We start from the raw sequence: 17,183 nt of genomic DNA, 5'->3' as shown, positions 1-17,183 counted from the left end.
AAAAAATCTGTGTTAATCTGAATGTTGGCTTTTTATATGTAATGAAGTTCGTATTTTAAATTTGTCTTTGTTAGGATGTTTGTATTATTGTTTTCCATTTGCAATGATGAAAGCAAAACTGTATCCTGAAATTGATACACTCTGGGAATAGTAATGCTAAGAGTTTCAAATTTTTTTTAAATATCATTCTTCTAGTTTACTCGAAGTTAATTTTAAAGGTACTCTTAAGTAAAAGACATATTTTTCTATTTCAAATTGATAGTGATTTAGAGGGAGTATTTCCTTAGAAAACAATTTTATTCAAAAATGTAGTAAATTTCCTTTCCCTAGAAGCTAAAGTAAGATGCACACGTATACAGTAGTATCTATATATGTGTAGGTAAAACATTGTTTTTCAGAAAACTGTTTTCGGAAATATGTGTGTATGTGTGTTATTGTGTGTGTTTTGTGTTTGTGTGTGTTTTGTGTTTGTGTGTGTTTTGTGTTTGTGTGTGTGTGTGTGCTTAATTCCTAAGTTATTATTCCTTTTTTTTTTTTTTTTTAACCAAACTACTGCTAGAAAGCATGAGGTGCATATTAAGGAATGGTCATTCGCCTGATAAACAAAAACTCTGGATATTTCAGTTGTAAGGAATAACTTGCAACACAATACTTTTCTTCGGCAGAAGCTTCCTACATAAAGGTTAGGAAAAATACATTTTATCTGTGCCAAATTTTATTTTGCATTGTGTTTGCAATAGAAAAAGTCCAGGTATTTAAAGCCTGCTAACTGTTCCACTCATTGGAATTTGTCTTTTCTTTTCCTTCCTCGTTGTGGGTAGTTTTTAGGGAGTAACATTAATCATTCAGATATACAGCTTGTTTGGTTTTTGTTAGTCATTTCTTTTTTAGTTATAAATAATATTTAGTGATATTGGGTCACAAAGTGTATGCTTTTACCTCACATTTTGCTGTCATGTTTACCTATCTTCCAATCCTTGTTTACCTCCTTGCTGCAGTTGTCTAGCAGGCCTTAGCAGTAAAAATAGTAGTAGTATGGAGTTCCCTTTGTGATGCAGCAGAAATGAATCTGACGAGGAACCATGAGGTTGCAGATTTGATCCCTGGCCTCACTCAGTGGGTTAAGAATCCGGTGTTGCCGGGAGCTGTGGTGTAGGTTGCAGACGCAGCACGGATCTGGCATTACTGTGGCTGTGGTGTAGGCCAGCAGCTGTAGCTCTGATTCGACCCCTAGTCTGGGAACTTCCATTTGCCTTGAGTGTGGCCCTAAAAAGCAGAAGGGAAAAAAAAAAAAAAAAAAAGTAGTAGTGGTAGTAGTAGTAGAATTGTATAAATGTTCCTAAAGTTTTAAAGATATTCTTTCTGATTTGACCACGCGTATTCCAGCTATTTAAGTAAATGTTCTCCGCAGAGAGTTACATGTTAGTGCACAGAGCCATTAAATACTGATGGTTGCTTTACTTTGTAAGACCTTACTGGTCTTGCTACCTGCCTTTCCATTAGAAAATAAGTTGATGATTCTGTAAGATCTGGCTGAGAGATCTATAGCCAGTCCAACCTTCTTCTGTGGCCAAACTTTGTTACATTTATTTATTTGTTTTTATATGCAAGAGCTTATCTTTTAGTCCCATAAATTGTGTTATTGAATCAAAAGTGCCCTAGGAAAACTAAGAACTTTCAGTAAATTATTTGCTTTATTTTTGAATTTCCCTGGTTGTGACTGAGATTTGACCTTATTATTTCTCCAACATCTCCTACTATAAACCATTTGACCTTGTGATGGAACTATTAAATGGATTTCCTGTTGAATGAGCAGCTGTTCCCCAAAAGCGTACAGTTTCTCCAACAGCAAACATCAAAAGACTGGGAAGGGAAAACTCTGTTTTTCTTACCCTTTATTTGAAAAAGTGCTGGAGTTTTAGTTGCCCATAATTATGTGAGATAAGAGTTTATTGTAACTAGCAAATAAACTATTTCCTGCTACTTAAATGTAAGTAAAGTGAAATAAGTAAGAAAAGAGAAGTAACAGAGAAGAAAAAACTTTTTCCATGAATGAAGGCTATCTGGGGTACTTTTTAACTTAGGGTATTACCTTTTAAAAATAATGTTGATAAAGAAATAAAAATAATGTTGAGAGAAATCAGAATTCCAGAAAGACTGGAAAAGGATTAGAAGGGACTTTGAGAAACCCAGAAGCTAAATCATGTCATGTAAGGAAACTACCTACCATTACTTTAGAGATAAAAAACACAAGTGGTAATATCATAGGTAACCTCCAACTTTAAAAAGGCTGAGGAAGGTAGTGTTTGCATTTCTCCAGAAGATTAAAAAGGTGGGGGCGGGGGTCTAACAATTACGAGGGAGAGAAAAGCGTATTTTGGTTTTAAAATCCAAGTCATCCCATAAAAAAATAGTAAACCTGGAAAACATTGGACTCTTGACTCACACAAAGCATGGTGGCTCTTTGTGGAATTCCTCTTTAAAGTCCTTTAATCCTTTATTGTAAACTTTTCCATTTTACTCCTCATTATAGATTCAGAACCCTCATTATAGCTATCAATTGTATCATTAATCTGTAAAATTAAAAGATGGGTGTTATTTATTTGGATCTAATGAAAAAGTTTTTCTTATTGACATATAATGGAGCTTAGTGTATCAATAATATCTCCCATAATTTTTCTGCCCAGATATGCCCATCCCTTCCTTTAGATTTGCTTCTTTCAACCTTCTTGCTGTCATTTGTGTTTCTTTGTTTTGATGCTCAGGTGAACTGACTATTCTAGACTATGCTACTCAAAAGAATATCTCTCTTTTGTCATGTAAAGCAAATAGCCTCAGGGTTCATACTTTAAATGTGACATCTTTGGGATGTTTTGAACACCAACCACCCTCTTTGAATAAGACTTTCATTGAATTCTGTGTTTTCTATAGTGCTGCTATATGTTAATTGTTTTTTTTATTTTGATGCCAGATTATCATGTTATTAGACAATCCTATTTCATATCTCTTAAAATAAGAAATGACTGAGTAACATTAACCACCATCCATGCTAGCATGAAATAGGCTTACAATGTGAACACCTAGTTCAAGAAATGATAGTAACGAATTTTTAAGTGACCACCCTAGGACACTTTCTCATATGACACCTGTATTTTAAAGAGTCTCTACTCACATGCAGTGTTAAAGAAAATGCACCTTCCAGGCAATCAAAAAGAGGTCCATGAGGAATAATTAAGCTTTTAATTTGATATTTTCAATAGTGAAAAGTTTGTAATCAAGATTGAGGATTTCAAAACTACTTTAGTGTTTTGTGGATACACATTGAAGAAAATAGAAATATCTATCTACCTATCTCTATCTATCTATCTACCTACCTACCTACCTACCTACATGTGATATAGTAATTACCTAAACAAAAGAGAATCAGGGATGCTAGTCAGATTCACTTCTGCTGAACCATGCAGGAACTCCTGTTAATGCTTTTTTAAAGAATGAGAAAACCAAATGTTGAGGTTGAAGATGTTTTCATTAACTTAGCCTATGTCAGAATTTTGCAAATTTGAATCATTGTATTTAAAAGTTGTTACCAGTTGAGAGAAAAACCATTATATCTATTTCCTCATTGTCAGTTTTTTTGGCTAATAACAGAAAGGAGCTTTGCTTTCTTTCAGTTATTCCACCCACTACTTTGCCTCAGAGTCCCAACCCATAACCTTTTTTAAGGATGGAAGGATTTGGTCTCATCACCACAGAATCTTAGTGCCTTGTCTTTCAGGTCCCTGGTGACAGTTCATTTGCAGCTGAAAGGTCAAGAATTGAGGATATCAAATAATTGTAGTCTTTTTGATATGGTACTTAAAATTGGTTTCTGTGGTAATTGGCACAATAGGATAGATTAGTAATTATAAGTAAGTTTCTCCATTTTTTTCCTGGTGTAGCATATATCATCTTCAAACCTTAAGCCTTACAGAATATTCAGTCTTGGAATTAATTTATATTTGCTTTACTTTAATTTCAAATGAAGCAATCAGTTTAAATAGCCTAATTCTTAAATGAAATTTCATATTGATACTGTTAATAACTTATAATATTTTAAAACTCTTCGACCTTGTGAGAATAATACTTCTGTGCCAAAGTAGATTAGAAGAATTAATTTAATAGAGTATTCATAATTCCTTACTTCAGTTATAAAAATAACTTTTCTCACATCATTTCTTATGGACAATACTTTATCAATGCCGTTTTACTGATTGTGTGATAATAATAGCACTGAGAATTTAATGTGGTATCCATAAATGACACTTTTACCCTCCAAGTTATTCTCTAAAAATTAATATCTTAGGTTGGACCTATGGTCTTAATGCAAATCAGTAGATTGAGGAATTAATTTAAATGAAATGAGTATTTCCTCATTTTTAGCACTTGGATTTGTTTGAACTATTCTTTAAAAAATCAAGTAAAGCTGTAATCTTAATTAGAGAAGTATGTGCTGTAGTAACTAGTAGTTTCCAATACTCACATGTCATTTAGCAAATGAAAATGAAAATTGAACTCTCATTGATATGCTTGCTGCTCTACCCCTTATAAAACAGTATTAGGAAAATTTGGCAGAGTTTTGCTACAATTGCTGTATGTATTTTTTCTAAAACTTTCTATGTATATGTATGTGTAAACATCATGTTTAATCATAAAGTTCTGGGAGGGAGAAACTTGTTTGTATTATGATCAGTTTTATGATCATAATGACAATGAATTCATTGCTGTCATTTGTTGGTCTGCCATGTTCAATTTCATGGGATCTGTTTCAGAGTTTGCATGTGGTGCTCACTTTTCTCGCCACTATCTCTTGAAATTATAAATAATGCTTTATGATCTTTTCTACTATCTCCTGAAATTTCATCACTAAAATAGATGGTTTTGGATGAGATAATTGCTGTGGTCTTTGACATTTTGATTCCAATACGGTATTTGACTTTTTTGGTTTTGATGAAAGGCCTTCTATCTACATCATCCTGATGCATATTCTTAAATTATAATTAATTCTTATAATTATCCAAGAGATAATAGAAATAGTATATTTGGATTTCATTTCACACTGATTTTATTCTTTTTTAAATTTTAAGTATGAGCAAGCTTTTTCTGCCAATTATCAGATCTGACCTCTCTGTTAGCAGGTGTTGGCAGTTTGGCACTTGCATATTATTGCTATTAGGGTCTTGGTTGTTCTAAAATAATAATTAGTATATATACAAATTTATGTTAAACAAAATTAAAATGTGGCCAATGCTGCAAATGTTATCATTGACATAAAAATATTACCTTAAAGCTAATTCTATTCTATCCTAATAGAATTATTAGCCTACTAAATATACTTTTAGCCTACTAAAAATTATAGAATATATTTTTCACAGGATGTGTAGATAGAAAGATCAAACATATATGCATTGTAAGGTGACCTCAATGTGTGTTTATGTTTTTTTTTCCTGGCCATCAGACTGTTAATCTTTTTTCATAACACTTTGCATGACTCTGATTATCAAATACAATTTAATGCAAGACTTGAATGAACCCTAAATGAACTCTCCTGTGGGGTGGTGAATTTCTTTTTAGAGGCTGAACCGATCGAGTTCTTCCGAGTGCAGCACCATTGATAACCCTTTGCCAGGAGAAGGAGAAGAAGCAGAAGCTGAGCCTGTAAATTCAGATGAGCCAGAGGCCTGTTTTACAGATGGTAAGAGAAAAATCAAGATCTCAGCGTCCATTTATTAGTGTTTTGGCTTTAATCTTAAAACCTAATACTTTCCAGGGGTTGTTGAGAAAGCAGAAAACCCCATTCCATGCTGGTTCAGTTGTGGCTCTGTGACTAAGGGCAAATTGCTGGAGCTTGTTTCCACACTTAGAATATGCTAACAGTAATTTACGACAGTGTGTTTTACTGTAAAGCACTCTACTTATCAAAGGATGTTCATATTATCATTTTGTTCCTTAACTCATGTTTCCAGCTCCATAGAACCAGTAGACAAATTAATGGGATAGATGGTACTGTTTTCCTTTTCATCAAAATTGAAGCTACTCTAACTCAGGAAAACAACTTGATACTGTGAACCAGCCTCTCTAAATTCCTCCTTCCCTTGGCTTCAGAGGCCACACTCTATATTTTTGTTCTTCTTTTATGTCACTGAGGGTTTTGAGTTTCTTCCCCGACTTCTTGTAGTGACTATTTTTATGCACAAATCTTAAATAATGTTTCCTCACATTCTGATGCCCGGTTCTCTACTTTTCTTATTCACTAGCCCTAAGTGGTTTCATCCATGTCTACGGCTTAAGCATCCATTTCTGTGTTGTTACCCTTAGATCTTTATCTGTATCCAACTTTGCTCAGGTTCCAGATCTTCCTTCAGCTCCTTGTCTCCACCTGTTGTCTTTAAACATCGCGGATTTAATAAATTCAAAGCAAACTTTAATGGGGTTTTCCCACAACTTCCTGCAGTCATTATCTTATTTAGTTACATCATGATCTATCTGTCTCTCAAGCTAGACTTTAGGTCAGTCCTAAGTTCTCCCTTTCTAGCCACAAGTTGATCACAAAAACTGTTAAGTTGATCAGAAACTCTGGAGATAGGGCCCGAGTCCTTCAGGAGATTCTGATGTTCACTAAAATTTGAGAATCATTGGTAGGATAAAATCTGACACCTTAACTTGGCATATAAAACACTTTACATTTGGCTTCTGTCATTATTTTCTAATAATACTTCTTTTTACTCCTTTTCATTTTCTGCCTTCCTGAACTTCTTACTACTCCTGGAATTTTTCAAGGATTTATTCAAAGCAATAACTGTGAATTTGACCTAGGAAAGTATGCAGAGTTTTCTAACCAAGTATTTGTTATCTAGGTAAAACACAAAGTAGGCTAGGATTGCAATGTAGTATAGTAATTTAGAGCACAAACTTTGGGGCGAGATAAGTATGAGTTCTAATTGGCCCACTGCTAACACTGTATGAGACCTTGAGCACGTTTTTAAATCTTATGCCTAAGACACCGCACCTTTAAAATAGGTTTAACAATAACCCCATATCATAGGGCTGTTGAGGAGATTCGATGAGATAACAATAAATTAATTAGCGCAATACTGTTTTTCATCTCCTTCTAGTCTTCTTGTTGTTTTAAAAGTATTTTGTTAATTATTTTATCTAGAAGCTAAAATAGCTTCGATGCTAATGACTCAAGATCTACTCAAGGGCTTAAACTCTGAACATCACTGTTTTTTATAGAAATCATTGACTTGCTTTCCTTTTCCAAGATTTTTCTCAACCAGTCTCATATAACACTCATGCAATAAACAAAATGAATGGCAAAGATATCTGCAAACTACAGTGGATGCAAGAATTTTCTTTAAATACAAGCCAAACCACATTTTTTTTTTTTTTTTTTTTTGTGAGAGGCAAACAAGAAAGACACCCAGGTAATAGAAATCTATGTTTGCTCAAATTAGTGCCATAAGCAAACCATGGAGTTTCCTTTAGAAGAGTTCATGTTTAAGGCATAGAAGCATTTCAACATCATGATAAAATTAAATTGACTAGCTCCATGTAAATTTGAATTTGTACAGCTACTACCAAGATTTCTTCTGCACATTTTTTGAATGACCTTGACGTAAAATTCTAGGGTAACTAGAAAGAAATTGGACTTATAAAACAAGTATGGCTTTAAATCAGAAAAGGGCTTTAGAAAAACTTAAACCCTCTACAGAGAGTATTAATGCTAAGCTGTTTCAGACTGTAGGTACTATCTTACTGAGATTAAATTTTACAAAGGCTTTTTTAATCCTGCAAAACACTAATGAAAATAATTGTATAATGACTTTGAAGTTATTCAATACTTCTAATTCGAGTCTAGTATATAAGAGATATTACAGAAAGGTATTTTCAATGTTTTGTGACCTTGACCACTGAGAACTTATGGAGGGCCAAAGTTTCATTTGTGTCCAGATTAGATTCAGGAGATCTACTGTATAGTAGTGTAACAGTAGTTAACAATACTGTATTGTATACTTGAAATTTTCTACAAAGGTAGAACTTAAGTGTTCTCAACCCCCAAAAGAAGAAATTGGTGACCATGTGGATAATGGCAGTTTAATTAGCTTGACTGTGGTGATCATTTCACAATGTAAACTTTTATCAAATTATTAAGTTGTGCACTTTAAATACATGCAATTTTTAATTGTCAATATACCTCAAAATAAAGCTGGGGGAAAAAGGACAAAATAGGAGAATAGGCAAAATCAAAAATCTACAAAAAAAATCTACAAAGATACAAAAAAAAATCTGTAAAGACGCAAGTCAGACTAGTAGTTACCTTTAGGGAGTATAGATTGGGAAAGGCCATGAGAGTGATTTCGGGGTGCTAGGAAATGTTATATCATGACCTACATGGTTGTTGCATGAGAATATCAATCTATATACTTAAAATGTGTGTCCTTAACCCTATGTGTGTTCTCCTCAATAAAAATTTAGATAAACAGAAGTCTGCATCATGGCTCAGCAAAAATGAATCTGACTAGCATCCGTGAGGACACAGGTTCGATCCCTGGTCTCACTCAGTGGGTTAAGGATACAGCATTGCTGTGAGCTGTACGGTCACAGACATGGCTCGGATCCCACATTGCTGTGGCTATGGTATAGGCTAGCAGCTACAGCTTCAATTCCACCCCTAGCCTGGGAACCTCCATATACCATGGGTATGGTTCTACAAATTAAAAAAAAAAAATTAAAAAATGGTAATAGGTGTAGAAGCCTACTGTCATATAAATAGAGCAGTCAAAGAAGGCCTTTCTAAAAAGGTGATGTTTGATCAGAGACCTGAAAAAGATTGATGTGAGCCATGCAAATATATAAAGGAAGAGCATTTGAAGCAGAGAAATGAAGGCCTAGGCCCTGAAGTGGGGATATGCACATTTGAAAACAAAATGAAGGGGCCAATGTGAGAAGAACAGAATGAGAGGTGAGAAGAGAGGTAAAAGTTGAGGTCAGAGACATAGTAGAGGTCAGATCATAAGAGCATTGAGCAACATTGTAAGACTCTCATTTAGAAGTCTTACAACATGCCATCTTAAGAGTAGATGGGTGGGGAGTTCCTGCTGTGGAACAGTAGGATAAGAATTTGACTGCAGCAGCCCAAATGGTTGCGGGGGCATGGGTTCCCTCCCTGGCCCAGTGCAGTGGGTTAAAGGATCTGGCATTGATGCAGCTGCTCAGATTCAATCCCTGGCCCAGGAACTTTCATATGCTGCAGGTGTGGCCATTAAAAAAAAAAAAAAAAGGAGGTGAGTGGATATAGCAAAGGCAGAAGCTGGGAAACTTCCTGTATGTTCCTGTAGTAAGCAGGTGAGAGATGATGGGAGTTTGGTTAGAGTATGAGATTCTGAGTACATTTTGAAGTTAGAGCTAAAAGGACTGGTGATGGATGTCGAGTATTAAAAAGGGATGGGTGATGGATGTCGGGTATTAAAACTTTCCTCTCTTAGAAGAGTCAAAGATGACTCCAAGTCTGGGGCCTCAGAAACTGGAAATATATAGTTTCCACATGAAGACTTGAAAATGAGTCAGCTTATCAGGCTGGGAAATCAGAAACTTGTTTACTTATCGTGGAAATGACCCTTACCAAGCTGTGATTGTTTGACAAGTTTTGAGCTAGGACCAATGCCAATTTAGAGCAGCATTTGGCTTTCCAGAGGTTTTTGTTACCAGAAAGGGAGCAGAAAGACCAGAGTGTGAGAGCTAAGTCAAAAGAGTTGTGCTTCACTGAAGACAAATGCTGAAATGATTGTGTTTTTCATTGTCTCACATCATTGATTCTTTTTAACTTCTTATCAGTATACTAATTTGCATTTTGTTCCTCCTCACCTTTCCCACCTCCCTCTGAGGCCGTGTCTTTCCTTCGTTCTGTTTCATTAGCTTTATAATTCAAGACCAGGTTCCTTCCCCAGAATTGGCACTGTGCTTCTGTATCCTTAATTCCAGGTGTCTTAGTAATTCGTGTAATTATGAACATGACATGACTGATTCTGCTTGGCTTTATATTATACTCCTTTTGACTTATGCAATTAGTAAATCACAAAATGAGAATTAGGACATGAGAAAGATACACTCTTTGTCTTAAAATAATTTATTTTCTATTAATTTTGTAGGAGGAGATATCTCAATTTCCCCCCAAATGTTCTGAGTTCAGCTTCCTATAAAATAACTAATAACTAATTCTAATGTTAACAACACAATAACCTCCCCCTTTGTGCCTATTTTTGTCTTTTTGGAAAGAAAATACAGACAAAATACTTGTTTTAAAGGCTTTAAAATTTTTAAGAAATATTTTTTAAAAAGACTTTCCTAATCAATTTTTACACTAATTATTACTGATAATGTTTTTATAGTTTTATTGATCAGTAAACTATCTTGGAAGACTTCTGTGGTTTCTTTTTTATTTGAAAGCATTCATTTAACATGATGAAACCCAGTAGAGATTTTATGTAATGGATCACCGGAGCAAATTAACGAAAACACCCAAAAGAAACAGCATTTACCCATGGGGACCCATTAAAGTGTTTGAGAGGTTCTCTGTTATGTTTACATTTAATTAATAGCCCTTTTAAAAAAGAAGGTATGATAATGTTGCTAACCAGCTAGGAAAACACTTGGAATATGCCTTTGCATAAAAGTCAGACAGGCATCCTGTACTCCTGCTTCAAAATAAGAGAAAAACTGAGGTGGGATAAATCCTGAGGGTAATATATATGAACCTTCATCTCAGATTAAAAGTTTATCTACTTTTCAGGAGTTCCCGTCCTGGCTCAGTGGAAATGAATCTGACTAGTATCTGTGAGGATGCGGTTTCAATCCCTGGCCTCGCTCAGTGAGTTAAGGATATGACATTGCCCTGAGCTGTGGTGTATAGGTCACAGACACAGCTTGGATCCCATGTTGCTGTGGCATAGGCCGGCAGCTGTAGCTCCAGTTTGACCCCTTACCTGGAAACTTCCATATGCCACAAGTGCAGCCCTAAAAAGCAAAAAAAAAAAAATGAAAAGAAAAAGAAAAAAGTTTATCTACTTTTCTAATTAAATTAGAATATATAGTGCCTTTTCTTGCCTCAATCATAAAAATAATATTTTTCTTTAATGTTAAGACTAACAAAAATAGGAGTTCCCATCATGGCTCAGTGGTAATGAATCCACCTAGAATCCAGGTTGTGGGTCTGATCCCTGGCCTTGCTCAGTGGGTTAAGAATCTGGTATTGCACTGAGCTGTGATGTAGGTTGTAGACTTGGATCTGGAATTGCTGCGGCTGTGGCGTCATAGGCCAGCAACTGCAGCTCCTATTTGACCCCTAGCCTAGGAACCCTCCATATGCCATGGGTGCAGCCCTAAAAAGCAAGAAAAAAAAAAAAAAGACTGAAAAAATAAAACCCAAATTGTAAAATTTTCTTAACCAGAGAGAACTTTCTCCTCTGGTAATTATGCTTGAGGCAGATGGATTCTCTTCTGTACAAGATCTTTAAGTTTGAGGTATATTCTAAAACCTCAAGCATTAAGTTAATGTTAAAAAAAAAAATTCCATTTAAAATTTTTCCACTCTCTCTGGTGTTTTCTTTTGCCTGAAAGAAATTCTCTGGGAGTCAATTTTTGACCTTACCCTTTTACTATTTTTTCATATAATTTTATAAAATATTCTTTCTTTACTAAATGCATTTCATATGTAATGATTTTAGATCCAATGAAGATAAATTCAGGGCTGAGATCATGTAAATTGTAATTAATTGATGTTGCATAAATGAAGCCATGTGTATACTTTCCATTCACCTTGTTGGGTTTTATTTTCCTTTTCATCCAATTTTTGTGTAAATCTAGAATTCACAAAGGTATGACCCTTCAGATCATGAATGATGTTTAGGTGGTTTTAGAACTCTTTGTGGAGGAACTGTGTCTTTTAGGTCAACCAGCACATGAAGGTGTGGAGAGGACTGCAGTCCGTACTGTGAACAGAAAGAAAGGGCATGACAGGCACAGTTTAGCCTTCTGGGAATTTAGATACTTCTGAAGAGAAGGAACAGGAGCACATCAAATATACATGATAGGAAAAATGTCAGAGACTTGGAGGAAAAACATAGCTTGCTACATTTCTATGAAGCTGGAAATTAAAGTGCTAGGAGATACTTTGTATTAAGAATCAATAAACTAATTTTACCTCAGAATCATAAAAGAAGCCATAAAAAAATCATTGTCCAAAAAAATGTAATCCATCAAGAGGATTCTAGCTTTGTTGTTTCAAGACATACTGTTTATGATTATATGAAGTTATTACTTGATAGACTCAATATTTTAATGAAATATATTATTTTGCAGAAAAGAAAGATTTTAAAGTGACTAACTTGAAAACTTGTGAAATAAGTGCCTAAAGAGTGCTATTGATTTCCCCTCCCATCTTCTACCCTCCTCCAAATGAGGTGTTTCATCTAAAATTTTTAGAATTAACTGTAGCTTCTCTTTTTAAGTTCTTCCTTTTCTTTAAAGTAATTTCTATTATCTATTTTTTAATCAACTTTAATTTTTAAAAATGTTCAGTCATTATCTTTCTGATCCTGTCTTGGTCATAGCTCTCTTCACCAGTTCTTCAAGAAATTCTTTCCTCCTTTACTTTTCCTGCAGTTTCTGATGTTTCCCCAACCTCTGCTCTGTTACCTCCTTAGGGTCTTCTCTTCTCCTACCTATCCTGGTGGTGGATCAGTAAATGTTGAACAAGCAATTCTCCAAGAAAAAGAAAGTATAGACACTACATATATAAGATAGATAAATAATAAGTACCTACTCTATGGCACAGGGAACTATATTCAGTGTCTTCTTATAACCTATCATGGAAAAGAATCTGAAATTGAATCACTATGCTCTACACCTGAAACTAACACAACGTGGTAAATAAACTGTACATCAATAAAAAGTTGGTTTCGGAGTTCCCATTGTGGCTCAGCAGAAACAAATCTGACTAGGATCCATGAGATGAGGATGCAGGTTCAATCCCTGGCCTTGCTCAGTGGGTTAAGGATCCAGCATTGCCATGAGCTGTGGTGTAGGTTGCAGACACTGCTTGGATCTGGCATTGCTGTGGCTGTGGCATAGGCTGTCAGCTGTAGCTCCAATTCAACTCCTAGCCTGTTGGAACCTCCATGTGCCACAGGTGTGGTCCTCCTAAAAAGACACACACACACACACACACACACACACAGAGTTGGTTTTTTGGTGGGGGGGATAAAGAAATTATTCATACATGCATCCACTTACTATAAATTTTACTGATATAAAGGATATGTGGTACACATTTTACAAATAATATTATCAACATTCTTCATTGAACACTATGTAGCCAGTTGGTTCTCACAGGATGCTTTTGATGAATTTTGTACTTATAAACAGCAAGGATCGCAATGGATGAACAAATCTAGTTTTAACCTGAATGGTTGGTTGGCATTTTCACTTATGTCAGTAAGGTAAGAGTGAAACGAAGAGGCTCTGTGTGGCAATCTGACTCATTCATCGCTGGTGTGAACAAATCTCAGTTGAATCAAATAACAGAACTTGAATAATGAATGTCTTTCCTCAATTCCCCAATTTTTTGTGCTATTCACAATATAATGGCTACAACATGGCATACTTTTACTATTTTATTAACATTTTCTCCATTACTTTCTTTACACAAAAAAATCGATTTATCTGTTTTTAGTATTTATCACTAAATTTATTTTATTTATTTTATTTTTTAGTCTTTTTGTCATTTTAGTGCCACACCCACAGCATTTGGAGGTTTCCAGGCTAGGGGTCTAACCGGAGCTGTTGCCGCCAGCCTAAGCAGAGCCACAGCAATGCCAGATCCGAGCCGCATCTGCGACCTACACCACAGCTCATGGCAATGCCAGATCCTTAACCCACTGAGCGAGGCCAGGGATCAAACCCGCCAACCTCATGGTTCCTAATCAGATTCATTTCCACTGCACCACGATGGGAACTCCCTTTATCACCTTTTTAAAAGTCAGTTCTATTTCTAAATGTATACAATTTAATTTTTGATAACAGCTGCATTTAACAATAGGCTAGCAAAATTTCCTGACAACAATAAATTGTCATGAGCCAGTAGGAGGTGGCTCCAGGATACCACTAAGTGCTGTCTCTTAATGCTGCCATTCCAGAATATTCCAGACTTAATCCTTTTCTCTCCTCACCCTACATTCTTGTTTTGTGTGTGATTTCAACAACTGTCTTGATTTCAGCTGACAGGGACATATATACTCATAATTTCTATACATTCTTTTCCAGCCCAGACTTTTTCCCTGAGCTTCAGAGTCACACTCCAAATATCTACAGGATATCTGTATTTAGAGTTTTCATTGGCATCTGAAACTCACTAACCCCCAACCAGCGCCTGTTCACGTAGTCTTCATTTTACTGCTAACATCTACCCAGTTGTATGGGCTTCTCCCTTCCACTTACATCCCATATCCAATCAGTCACCAAACGCACTGATTTTATCTGCCAGATATGTCTTGATTCTGTTGTTGCTGAAGTTCCTAAGTTGACCTGATCTATACTTCTTGCTGGGGATACTGAACCAGAACCCTAAATGGCTTTCTAGCTCTGGGTCTTTCTTTTCCCCCCACCCTCTTTTTTCTTCTCTTCCAATTTATCCTCCACAGCTGTTGGAGACATCTACTTAAATTACAGTCTTCCTATATATCATTTTCTCCTTACAACTGTCCACTTGCTCCTCATTAGGATGTAGGATATGGACTAAACTCTTTAGGGTAGGCGAAAATTCCTTCTGTAGTCTGACCAGTTTCTCTACCTCATGTCTCATCCGTGCCCCTTGTGCACACTTTGCTTTCCTCACAATTCTGAACTGCTTGTGATTCCTGTATACAACACATTTTGCTGTCTCTTGGCCTGGAATTCCACCCAAACTTTTTTGGCTAATACTTTGGTTCAATTCAGGCCCCACCTCTTCCAGAAAACCTCCTCTGACCTCACTTTCTCAACAAATAAGTCAGGTTAGGTGACCTTCTTTCATGCTACCAAAATAACTCCAGCATATCTGCAACATTTTAGTTGCCTTATTCAGTTATAGTCATTTATTTCTATATCTAGCTGCCTAACCAAAAACCACAAATAGGTTTCTTGAGAAGAAGAAACTATGTACACAGCTGAGTAAAAAGCCTACTCAATAAATATTTGATGGGGATATTAATGAATAAACCTAAAAAATTTTAAATAAAATACTCCTCAGGGTTTTTTTAAGCAGTGTGTTTTACATCTAGGATCCCAAGTCAGATTTGTTTTTTACTTATAGTACTTGAGACAATATCATCTGCATCTTCTAATCAAGATTTCTTCCTTTTTAAATGAATTATAGGACCTTCCACTAATTTTTAAAGTATTACTTAGAATGCTATTTCTCCAAGGGTTTTTTTATAGAGAAGTTGAAGCAACACCAGATTGTAGACTAAATTCACATCAAGAAGGCCCTGAAATGCATCTTTGTTTTAAGACTTTAATTCATTCATTCATCAATAATTATTTAGTACTCATTTTGTATCTGGATTAGGATTACATTAGGATTGTAATAATAAAAAAAAAACAATAAGTGGTTTAAGTAAGAAACTAGGGCAGTACGGAAAACATGAATATGTCCCATGTTAGAAATTACTGACAGGTATTAAGAGAACACCATGAGAGTTAGGAGATAAGAGGAGGAAACATCCAAGTTGAAACCGTCTGAAGCTTTAGGTATGAGTGCTAGAAATTGATTGGTTGAGGAACTATTGTAGGGAGCACTTTACATTAAATAATGTATTTTAAGTATTTTATTTATTCTGAAAAATAAATTCAAATTTGACATGCATGTCTTTTTTGCCAGGTTGTGTACGGAGGTTCCCATGCTGCCAAGTGAACATAGAATCAGGGAGAGGAAAAATCTGGTGGAATATCAGGAAAACCTGCTACAGGATCGTTGAGCACAGTTGGTTTGAAAGCTTCATTGTTCTCATGATCCTGCTCAGCAGTGGTGCTCTGGTAAGTCATCTAACACCTAAGGCTTAAATAGATTAAGTCAGGAATTTTTTTTTTTTTTAGGGCCACACCTGCGGCAAATGGAGGTGCCTAGGCTAGGGGTCAAATTGGAGCTATAGCTGCCAGCCTACACCACAACCACAGCAACGCCAGGTCTGAACCACCTCTGTGACCTACACAACAGCTCACTGCAACACTGGATCCTTAACCCTCTGAGCAAAGCCAGGAATTGAACCCACATCCTCATGGATACCAGTCACGTTGGTTAACTACTGAGCCACAACGGGAGCTCCTAAGTCAGTATTTTTAATAAATGAGTTGGAGGATAAAAATATCATGACAATCTGTTTTACTTAAAAATTAATCCTATGATTGGTACCAAGGACAAAAGTTTAGTTAGCTCAGTAAATATTTACTACATGCCAGGCATTATTCTTGCTGTCCTAAATGCAGAGATGGATAAGATCCAGGTACTTTCCTCAAGGAGCATAGGGAACATTAGGGAAACAAGAGGCACTAGTGATAACAGAGCTGAAATGTGTTTGTAAGTGAGGTATATACATGATTAAGCTGTGGAGCAAGAAGAGTTGTCTGTTTGGAATTTCAGAGAGGTGAATAGGAATTTTCCAGCCAGGAAGATGGCCTGAGGGGAACAAAGCATAAAATAGCATGACATGCTCCAAACTATAGAAAGTATTGTGGGAGTAAGAGCAAATCCAGGGAGGTGGGTGGTGACCAAAGATACTGTGACAAAGATAGGCAGCATCAGCTCATAAAGCATCTTATATAAGGGAAAAACGGACTGTGGTTTTAGGGTGAGAATAGGATAGGTTTCTCATTCTGGTACATGTGCCTAACACCTTCTATGGTGTGTGAAAGGGAACTTGTAGAGTAAAAAGCTCCCTGAGCCTTTTCTTGTTTTTCTCTCCTGCTGACACTAATAGAGATAAGCCATTAGAAGCCTAGTTCCAGCTGAAGATTCCACTGGAAATTCCATTTTACTACAAACAGAATACCCAAGAACTTTATAGGTTTCCTCAAAGACAATCTGTGGACCTGGTTTCTGTTTCATGGGTGCA

At 35.8% G+C, this 17,183-nt stretch overlaps 1 protein-coding gene across 12 annotated transcripts in view; it reads left to right on the top strand.

Moving 5' to 3' along the window:
• Positions 1-17,183, top strand: part of SCN9A (sodium voltage-gated channel alpha subunit 9) — a 166,633-nt gene that overhangs the window by 113,289 nt on the left and 36,161 nt on the right. For 4 of the 12 annotated variants that reach the window (XM_021076177.2, XM_021076176.2, XM_084999336.1 and 1 more), the window contains exons 18-19: positions 5,611-5,731; positions 15,953-16,107. In XM_021076177.2, the coding sequence (XP_020931836.1) occupies positions 5,611-5,731; positions 15,953-16,107 (276 nt within the window). Of the gene's footprint in view, positions 1-559; positions 1,305-5,610; positions 5,732-15,952; positions 16,108-17,183 lie in introns of those variants that run through there. The other 8 variants (XR_014829477.1, XR_014829475.1, XM_084999340.1 and 5 more) reach the window with 4 other exon arrangements.

The sequence above is a fragment of the Sus scrofa genome, chromosome 15, assembly GCF_054392235.1.
Source record: "Sus scrofa isolate SSC_HxYL_T2T_F1_AM1 chromosome 15, Sscrofa_HxYL_maternal_Yorkshire_Landrace_v2.0, whole genome shotgun sequence".
Classification (NCBI taxonomy): Eukaryota; Metazoa; Chordata; class Mammalia; order Artiodactyla; family Suidae; genus Sus; species Sus scrofa.
Note: the sequence above shows the minus strand (reverse complement) of the source record. Positions and strands in the feature narration are given on the sequence as shown.